Raw genomic sequence first — 10,780 nt, 5'->3', positions numbered from 1 at the left:
TCCCATGACCAGGCCACCAAAAACCTTCCATGCCAGAGTGGAACACATCATCTACTGTGGTTCAGAGCATTAAGGGAAAATCAGAGTAGAGTTCAACCTTAAGTTTAATGGTGGTTTGTTGCAGACGGCTAATGTTTCAGGCAGAACCCATTTTCTCACTGATTTGGGAAAAAACATGAACTCAAATCCCTGGAGCCACATTTCCCATCAGATTGCAGAATTGCCAATGCTAAGTCTTTCCTATGTCTCCTGGGGATTTAATTTCCCTAGAGAATGACTGTGGTTATTCAATTTGAAGACCTTATAAGAAGAATCACAGCTCTTTCTCTCTCAAGTCTTACTGAGAGTAAGCAACATTGAAGTAAAGTCACCGAGGTAAAACAAGGAAAAATAAACAAGGGTTTAGCAAACTATTAACAATCCATGCTAAAAAGAAAAACTGGCCAAATTTTTATACCAACTGTAACTCAGACTGACCTGCCATCATGGTTCCTCCTCCTCTTCTCCACGGAGATGTGGGAGCTTCCCAGCATGAAGGGGCTGCACTAGGCGCTATGACTGAGTATAAAAACTTTCCAACAAGGACTCAACACTAAAAATCAGAACTAGGCCAAGTTCTTCCCAGTCCCATGGCTATGATTTGAAATGTCTTTTTTGTGGAATGTGGGTCAATTGCTCTCATTTGACCTAGTGTTCCAGTGCTCTGCAATGAAAAGGGTTTAATGGAATTACTCTTTCAGAAAATATTTTTAAAGCACGTAAGTACCTTCCCATCATTCAGGAGTAACATTTGCTTCATTAAATTATAAAACTCAAGATTCTTCCTGATTAAAAAAAAAAATAGCCCACCACTTATAAGTACCTACTTCATACTCTGGGGTCTTTGTGAACTTGTATAAATATCACAACCCAGTAAGATACCAAGATGTTATTTTTTTTTCCTCCAGTGCTAGGAATAGAACATGGCTTTGCACGTTAAGTGCTCCACCTCTAAGCTATATCCCAGCCCAACTATCATTTTTGTAATTATGATTGCAGACCTGACTACACCGCCATGCCTGCATCTTTGCATAAATCTGAATTCTAGGGTTTATAAGGCTAAGTGAAAGTTACATAGCTACTAAACTGAGTTCTGCCTTTAAAACATGGGTCTCTGGCCCTAAATCCATGCTGCTTTAACAATTAGATGCTTTCAGACCCACATTTGTACCCTGGAAAGAAATCCAGGTGGTAAAGACTAAAATCCAACTGTTAACATCTTCCAGGCAGGAGCCAGAAACCAGCCCCATTGAGTGTGTTCCTCTAGCATCCTAGTATGTGCCATGGATCTAAACTCAGGACCAAGTCACATATGCTGTATTTGGCAAAAGCAGATTTCAAAAGACACTTTGAAATGTATTGCAAAATGTACAGCATTTATTCACATACAGACAAAAAGGCACAAATTCTACTAAATAGTTCAACAAAAAAATACAGCTGTCCTCAACTAGTTTTATAAATACTTTCAAAAAGGGGGTAGAAATAAATACAGGATTGGGTCATGTAATATAAAATAGTCATCTCTACATATATTTTGTTTAACTTTTGATTTTAACTTTTCATGCACCTTTTTTCAATTTTAGCTGAATGGACACCAAGCTAGGCACATAGTGAAAAATCCTCTGTACAAGGTTACAAATGTAATGACAAGTCTGTCTGTTTTAAAATAATTAAGGTTTGTACACAACACGTAAAACTCTTCATTTCGATTTTGTGTTTATAACCTAACAAATGACATTCCAGGCAACTTTACAGAAGTTTAACTAGCCTACATTTTGACATAATACACTGATCATAATCAAAGATATTTCTTGGTCAGGATGCACAAGGAAAGAGTAAAGGAACAAACAAACAAACAGCAAATGGCTCCATACTAACAGTATGCAGGTGAGTAGGTGGGCTGCTGCTGCTTATGGCTGCCTCATACAGAGTTCCCAGCGTGAATGAAACTAACTTACAAAGCTATCATTACACTGTCCAGAAACCATGCTCCACACCATTTGCATTTTGAAGCAAGAAGAAAAAGTGTGGACTTTTGGATTTTTTGTTTTGTTTTCATGTGGAATTTTTTTTAATTTTTTTGTGTGTGTGTTTGTTGTTTGGGGATTTTTTTGTTGTTTTTTTTTTTTTGTTTTTGTTTTTGTTTTTTTTTTTTTTGGTTCAGCATAACTTGGAACACTTGAAAGCTTTTCAACCTAAATGTGGGGAGAAAACGGGTAAGGCATTATTTTTGCACAAAACTAGCATTCCTTATAGTGCAAATGAATCTGGTGCCTCTAAAAATGGTGAGAGGCCATACACTTACTAGATTAATTTAGGTTTCCTTTCTATGGCTTCACAAATTATCCCTCTATAAATTCTATTCGCCCAGAGCTGTTGCGGTAACCAAAAGATAATTAGGTAAGAGTCCAACCTTCTCCTAAAATCCAGCAAAAGGTTTTGGCTCGTATGAAAAAAAAAAATTAATTAGGCTACAAGCAACTATACAACTTGAATTCCTAAGAACCTTCTAATATCTGTAGCAACAAGCTGATCTGGACAGCAGTCTCAAAATGAGTTTTATAGCTCAAAAATAGTCAATGTAAAACCCAGGTCATTCTTTCCCTTCCCCTGAATTAGCTACTACAATGTACTGGAAAAGTTAAGACTTGGTTTGAAAATGTCATTCATATAATGGGATGCATCAGATCTGTTACTTGATCATCTGATAAAGCTTGCATAGCAAGATGGAATTCAATGAGCCTTTTCTGTTGTTGACAGTCATTTGGAAGACTTGGAAGTGAACTATAGAACTCAAAGCATTGTTCATCAAAATGTCCCTGCCACATGGAAACAAATGTATAAATGAATCAGAAATCTGAACACTGACATTAACAAACTAAGGGTTAATTTAGGGGAAGTCCCAAAACTCTAAATCTCATTGCTATTTAAACTTTCTCTCAAGTTTGATTCACAACTACATTCAATTCCAAAGAAAATTAAAAGGACCTTAACAATATCCACTTGTCTGAATACGCACGCACTACATGAGTGCAAAAACAGAACATTGTACTCAAATTTAATGCTAAATTTATTATTGCTGATAAATGAATAGTTATTGCCATTTGCAATTCGAAAGTCCAAGTTACGAATTAAGAGTTTAAAACTTCAACTCCAACAAACCTTCTCAAGGATACACTTCAATTTCTTTCCAGTGTAACCTTGTTAATGGTAAGAGTGTATCGCAACTTATTGCCTTTCTATTTTAAAATAGAACTTTTCACTATTTTTTCCCTCCTTTCTTAAGGAATCAGCTCATGGTAGAAGCCCAGATTCCCCAACATAGGCGCTAGTGGCTGGCTCTGAGAAATATGAGTCACCAGAATTTGGAAGTTCTTCACTTGAACATGGAATAGCCACTAAATGGGAAACCAGATGGCCAGGTAACAGCAGTAGTGGCCAGGAAAATCCCAAGTAGACTCAAGGTCTAGTGGTTAGGCAAAAGGAAAGTCAAGAAGACTGATAAATATCAGACCACAATTGGCCTTTCTCAGAAAACAGCCTCCTTGCCAGCTTCCATCTCCACCCGTCCTATCTGCAACCTTCTCAGGGGTTCAGGAAGCAGTTTTGCTACCTCCCCCCCAAATTGCAACACTGCAGCTCTACCATCCTTCATCTCTTCCAGTCATGACCATTTTGTACATTCTCTTCCCTGACTGCTGCATGTGCACAAGCATCCCTAGTACAGTGATCCTCAGAGCTGCCACCCATCTGCTGTTCATGTCACACAAACAGCCTGTGGGCCAAAATGATACGGAGATCTACCAGTCCCAGAAAGTCAGCTTATGGGCTATAAATGGTACATGAGGGTTCCCTATAAGTGTTACACGGAATTACAATTGATTCTGCATATTCATGTAACAAAGAGTTTGTGCTTTGGGAAGAACATGGAGGGCAGTAAAAATTCACAACACTTACTTAAGCCTGGCCCTCCTTAAAACTTGTTTTAGTGTTTAGTTCAGGATCTAATCTTGGCAGTGTCTTATGGTTACAATCTATTCTTGTTTCCTCAACAAGCTGCAAATGACACAAACTTCTCACAACAATGATTTATAAATGACTCTGGGGGAAAAATGCAATCTGAATCACAAGTCAATGTGTTGTGTAGCTCAGGAATAATGGGGTTTCTGCCAGCCCCCTGCAACCGAGCTCTTTTCCAGCAGGGCCAGCAGTAGGCCTCGCTCGGTGCTCCCGTACTGTTGGTTTCATCAGGAGGCCAAGATACTTCTCCTGATGATGTCTGTCCTCCTGCTGATGGTGCTGCTAGCACGTATACACTTCTTTTCTGATGCCTCACTCTCTGAGTCACTCATCTCTACATCAGGGACATACCCGTCATTCTCACTGTCAGATTTTAATTTGCTTTTTGCCCTCTCCTTAGCTGGAATTCGGCCTAAGCCCAGGTAGGGGTAGTCTGAGTGCTGGTGGCAGGCCCCCTCATGGGCCTCTCCCTGCTGCTGCCGTTCCCCTTTCTTTGGAATTCGGAATCCTCCCCAGTTTTTCACTGGGCTGGCAGGTGTTGTAGGCACTTTGACTGCAGTTTGATTGTAGTTTACTTTGACTAGGGAGCCATTGCACTTTGACACAAGCTCCTTCCTGGTGCCAGGTGTTGACTGTCCCACTCCAGAGGAGGTGGCAGCTCTTGTATTGTCCAGATGCCTCTGGGACGTGTCTGTGGACCTGAGAGGCTTGTGACTCTGTTTAAAAGATTTGTCCTTTAAGTCTCCTTTAATGAGATCACAATGAAAACGATTGTCTTTTCTTTTTCCGTGGTCTGGTGCCACCACACCATTTTTCTGTTGTGCTGATGATATGAGACGTGCTTCTGCAAAAGTCTTTTCAAAGCTCAGGAAGCTCTCTGGGACCACTAGCCCCTCCCTTCCACTGCACAGATCTGGCTGCTTTAGTAGGGTCTTGCCCTCATTCCCCAGGCTATTATGCAGTGAATCTCGCTTATGGGATTTTTTCAACGAGTGTACCAAGGAAGTACCCATTTGTTTCCTGAAGAATGCAGAATGCCACTTCAAGTCCTCTATCTTGGGAGCATCAGGACCCACAGAAGGGCTGTTGAACAAAAGCATGTTTTCCAATGAGGAGGAGGAGGAGGAACAGGAAGAAGAAGGCACACCTATGAACATAAAACCACAAAGGAAGATTATAGTAGAAGCAAATCTAAAAGAGGAAAATCCTAGACCTGAAGCAATGTTAGGCAAACTTCCCATGAATGTAAAACATAGTAGCCACCAACTTTGTAAAAATTTGGTTTATAAAGATTTGACCTGCCTTGAGAATATGCAATCCCTATCCCTATATTCAATATGCTACTTGTTTTCCCAAAACTGGTAAAATATACATCAATTTTCATGAAATTGTTCAAGCACTACAATTTCATTCAAACAAAATAGCACCTCTGATCTTTCAAAGGGGAAATCCATGTAGATCAGCTAGCAATAGCTGCTCTTCTTCCTCCACCTGTATCAAGTCATCACCTGCCTCCCTGTGAGATGGACAAAGGATCTATGCCCTCTCAGAGCCACTAAGGAAAACGCATGTAAATATTTCAAATGAAAAAGTGGTTACAATAATTCTTTGACACGTAGTTAAGTGTTCAAAAATGTTCACTATCATATGCAAAAAACACTTGTGAGATTCAACTTGTCACTCAAGCTAAGGATGTTAAATTGATCTTTTTTGATACAAATCACAAAACTAAATTTCACAGCATAACCTAGTAAAAGCCCACATTTTATGAAAGAATGTCAACTCTCATCACCTGATGGAAACTCTGACATTTCCTATTCTATTTCACACTTGTTTTTAATGTTAGTCATAACCCACCGAATATTTCACAACCTGCTAATGAACTGTGACCCTCAGAAAACACTGGTGAATTCAAGGCACAGCAGAGTACAGCAGAAGGCCCATGTTTCTACAAATCTCAAGACATCTGCAAATAGTAATTCTCTTGTTTTCTGTCCCCCTCCCTACCCCCATTAAGGTATGAATCACAAAAGTACAAAGTTCAGCTCCCTGAGTATAGAGGAGCCTATGCAAGAACTTACTGTCCACCAGATATGGATACTGTCAGCACTATAGATGAGGCCCTGCACAGTCTACTGGCTTACAAATATGTTTTCTCAAGAGTCAATTGTTAGAATCAACCTTCATGCAATACTGTTCAAATGCAATACTTAGGTACTTTTCTTTTCACTATCATGAGAAGTCTGTATTTCCTGAACTATGATTTCTACCTACTTGGCATCCATGTCTCTAAAAAGTATCTGACTACAGATCTCCTCCCACAAGCACCATTTTCACAGTGAAAACTCTCATTTCACAGAAAAATCCTATGCATTCTCAGAATCAGAGTTTTGACTATGAACTGGGAATGACATGTAATTCATGGCAATAACCCTTGGAATTGTCTTAAAAGGCAGAAGATATTAGACACGAAAGCCTAGGACTGGAAAGAAAAAATTTAAGAAGCCAAGTGGGTTTCAGCTCCATTGCAGCATCCCAGAGTAATATCAGCTTTACCTTACTACTTTTGCCTCAGAATGGAGGGAGAGTCTTTGCTTTTTATTCATTTATTGAAATAGAGTCATTCTAACATAGCCTAGGCTGGCCTCAAAGCTTCCTGCCTCAACCTCCACAGTTCTAGGATTACAGGCGTGAACCACCATGTCTGGCAGCAGTAGGACTCTTAAATTCACATCTACAGGCTGGAGAGATGGCTTAGTGGTTAAGTACTTGCCTGTGAAACCAAGGACCCCGGTTCGAGGCTCAGTTCCCCAGGACCCACGTCAGCCAGATGCACAAGGGGGCACACGCATCTGGAGTTCGTTTGCAGTGGCTGGAAGCCCTGGCGTGCCCATTCTCTCGCTCTCTCTATCTGCCCCCCCCCCCCCGTCACTCTCAAATAAATAAAAAATGAACAAAAAAAAACATTTTTTTTAAATTCACATCTACATTACAGTCTGTAACCTAAAACACTTCTTAACCATTTAGGGAATCTCATTCACTCACCCAAGTAAAAGCCTCAGCCATGAAATGCAAAATGCTGCCTGCAATATCCACAAGAAATAACCCAAGTGAGGCCAGATGAAAATGTTACCATCAGTTTATCTTTGTGGGTAATCACTCATTCCATAAACAATTCCTAGGGATCGTTCCATAAAACATACTGAAGAGATAGAGGCTCACTTTGAACTGAGCTTTTACAACCATGACATTGGACTTGGAAAAGCTACTGAACTCCAAGCTCCAGCTAATGATACATGCTTGCCACATGTAGAAAATATTAATCTTAGCAAGAAAACATCTAAGATTATCAGTAAATTACTGCCATAAACGTATGTAACACATCAAGATTTTATTGAAAATTCCCCTGCATGTTCAGCGGACCAATTACTAGACACATAAATAACCAGTTTGGATTCAACATACAGGGCTCTAACAGCTTCTGTGTATTAGCAAAAAACAAAAGGCCACAAATTCAGGAAACTGAATAGACTCTACATATGTTATCCTAATATAACAAGGATATCTATGTTGGAGATGGCTCACTCTTGCACTAAAGGACAGCTCAAAACTCACCCATTCCCCAACTGCCTGGCACACATTAACTTGACAGACCACCTCTCTGAAATTGTTACATGACCTACCTTCTAGGGCTTGAGTTCACAAAATGCTGGTGCTAAAGGGCACATTTTAGAGGCCATGTTTCTATATCAAACCTCTTACGGATCAAAGGAATCCCAGAGGTGAAACACTTGCCCAAGATCACCTCACTGAAGCATCCTCCAGAGAAGAGCACGTCTATACCAGAGTTCTTTCTTTTGTGTGTAGCTCAGCCAAGGCTATGTAAGACATTAAGTATCCAGTACTTTCAGATATTCAAAATTCCATCTCCACCCCAAGAAAGTCCACTGTGAACTGATAAGAAGTGAACATGTGTAAATAAGTCTTAATATAAATTTAGAGTAGCAAGTAGTAGGTATATCCAAGGACTAAGTAATAAAATCAGGTTGGCTGTCCCCATGATGATCAAGAGCACTTCGGTGTTTTGTCACTGTTTCATTTGAGTCTTGTTCCAAGGGGTAGCCATTTTATAAATAAATTGAAGGTCAAATAATTCTTGTATTAGGTTAGTAGGGAGAGGTGACAACACAAACCCTGTGAGGCCAAACTCAGCTCTTTTCCCTATGATTCTCAATTTTTTCTTTAAATATGTAAACCTATGCTAGTTAAACTTTTCTGTAGAACAGATAAAAGACCAAATTTTTCCTTAACAGAAGTGTTAAGGCTTACAAACCCCTGCCCTACATTTTGACCTACCATGACTTAATGCATACCTGAAACTCTTTCTTGCTCCAAGAGCTTAGTGTAAAGACTGAAAATCTGTTCCTGGACTTTGCATACAGACCGTTTAATCTTTTCCCTGCGGGTCACCATGTAAGTGAGGTTCCGAACCTAGAATGTAGAGAATAAAGATTCTAAGTAAGCAATACATGGTAGCAGTTACTTATGTGCTTTTCATTTTCTTTACCTGAGGAAAACTGGCCATACTAAGGCCTTGACACTGAGGTGAGATTAAAACATGCTTTAAGCATTTTTACCCTATCTCTAGACTTCTACTTCTATAACCCCTCAGTGTCTGCAGCAGTGTCACAAGTACATCACTGGGGGGAACAGCACAACACTGGCAGAGCTCAGTCCCTCTCCCCCAACCCAGCCCATGCCATGGAAGAAGCCTCGCCAGCCCCAGTATCTTCCCAACAACCCTATCGTCCGTAGTTTCGCTGTCAGGAGCCACCTCACTGCACTTGCATCAAGCCTCTTCTGAGTGTTGAGCTACCTAAGCACAGAGCCAAGGGCATCACGGAGGAGCCCCTGCAAGACCAAATAAGCTGCTGGTCCACTAGACATGACTCCAAGGCCTGGCTAGAGGTGGCAGCATGTTATAGTGAATGCCTGGGGAACCTTCCTGCTTTACCCATGACTTGCTGGACCAACATCCCCAGTCCAGCTCTGTGTCGTCCCTTCCCTGCTAACCTCTTCCTGACTCAATTGTAATTGGAAGGACGGAAAGGCTGAGAACTCCATCTCACCTCTGACGTGACAATGTGAGACTGCTTCAGATCACGTATACATCCTCTGATTCATTTCAGTCAACATGCCCCACTGTTAAGTCAACTGAAATCACCAAAAGCTAAAAAAAACCAAGAGTGACTAATTGCAATTCCTAAGTCCTAAAATCTGGGTAAACCTGGTATGTTTCATGGGCCTAAAAGCCAGCCTACCACCTAGTTACCTTTCTTCAGGAACATGTGCATATGCCCTCAATAATCTCAGTGCTGGTACTCAAAAGTGACTCCATACTCTCCATGAGCTATCATCAATGGCATGCCCATACTCAAAAAGTTCTCCTCATGAGCCATCCCTACCCCTGCGTCTTATTGACATGGAAAAAGTTCAAAGGTTACCAGCCTTTTCTTTAGCATGAGGACAGCAACAAGCCGTGCAATTGTGTACTCTGGCTTAAGCACAGATACTCCTTTCCATCTTCAGATCTTTCTCCACCCTAAAGAACCCAGGTGTGTTCAAAGTAGTCTCATTTGAGTGAGGACATGATACACGAAGGGAAACAGCCAAGTCAGCATGCTGTCATCAGACCTACAACAAGAAAATGCTGCAGGCTGTTCCTGACTCTATCTGATTCACTGTCAGGGTCTTCTTATCTCTATTTCTTTAATAAATCCCTTGTATTATTAATACTTACTGTTAAATATATTTGTTGATTATAAAGAAAAATCGCTCTCCTTATCTGAGGAAATGTGGTGTTGTAATCAATGGCCTAGCTAATTCCTTCTGACAACCATGCCAAGCCAGGAAGTAGGCGGCCTTTACAGAAATCCTAACCAGTGAGCTGGGCGTGGTGGTGCACACCTTTAATCCCAGTACTTGGTAGACACAGGTAGGAGGATCACCATGAGTTCAAGGCCACCCTGAGACTACGTAGTGAATTCCAGATCAGCCTGAGCTAGAGTGAGACCCTACCTCGAAAAAATAATAAAAGAAATCCTAATAGTGTGGGGATTGGAGGTGGCTAAAGGACTGATCTAATAGGTGTTCTTCTGCCCAGGTGAAAACAGTGGAGCTCAAAAGCAGCACTCAAATCTCATGACAGATACAACCTCTGGAATTTCAGTGCAAGTACAGCTAAGATGAAGGGTCACGACTTCCGTAATGGGAATGCACATCCCAGTAGAAAGGCCACGGATGGACAGCAGACCTACATCTCACATTCGATCCATGCAAACAGTAGGAAAGCCAGGGAACCTCAACTTTGATGGCTTTAGTACTTGACCCAGGCTTCACAGGGAACCCTTGATTTCCCCATGACCTCAGATCAGTAATACCTGAACCCACCAATCAAAAACGCCATGATTTCATTGGGACCAAGGAAATCTGACTGACCACTATAGGCATGAGCAAAAGCAGCCTCTGCCCAGAAAGCTGACCTGTCCTCCCTGAAGCTGCTGACCAAACTCCTTCCTCACTTCATCCTCCCCCAGCTACCAGTGAGGAACCCGAAACCAGCCATGTCCCTCCCACTCCATGTTAAACCCAAGTCATACTTTCCCCTAAGGTAGTGGTTCCCAAACAGAAACATAAATGCTGATCACCCCTAAGCCCAGTT

The 10,780-nt window shown here is 41.2% G+C and overlaps 1 protein-coding gene across 6 annotated transcripts in view; it reads right to left on the bottom strand.

Annotated features, from left to right (window-relative positions):
* Positions 1-1,394: 1,394 nt before the first annotated feature.
* The window catches only part of Jade1 (jade family PHD finger 1), a 57,458-nt gene continuing 48,072 nt past the window's right edge, over positions 1,395-10,780 (bottom strand). For all 6 annotated transcript variants that reach the window (XM_045130705.1, XM_004655808.3, XM_045130704.1 and 3 more), the window contains exons 10-11: positions 8,433-8,550; positions 1,395-5,206 (exon numbers count right to left, since the gene is read on the bottom strand). In XM_045130705.1, coding sequence (XP_044986640.1) covers positions 4,287-5,206; positions 8,433-8,550 — 1,038 coding nt within the window. In that variant the 3' untranslated portion in view covers positions 1,395-4,286. The remainder of the gene's footprint in view (positions 5,207-8,432; positions 8,551-10,780) is intronic.

This window comes from Jaculus jaculus, chromosome 12, assembly GCF_020740685.1.
Source record: "Jaculus jaculus isolate mJacJac1 chromosome 12, mJacJac1.mat.Y.cur, whole genome shotgun sequence".
Lineage (NCBI taxonomy): Eukaryota > Metazoa > Chordata > Mammalia > Rodentia > Dipodidae > Jaculus > Jaculus jaculus.
Note: the sequence above shows the minus strand (reverse complement) of the source record. Positions and strands in the feature narration are given on the sequence as shown.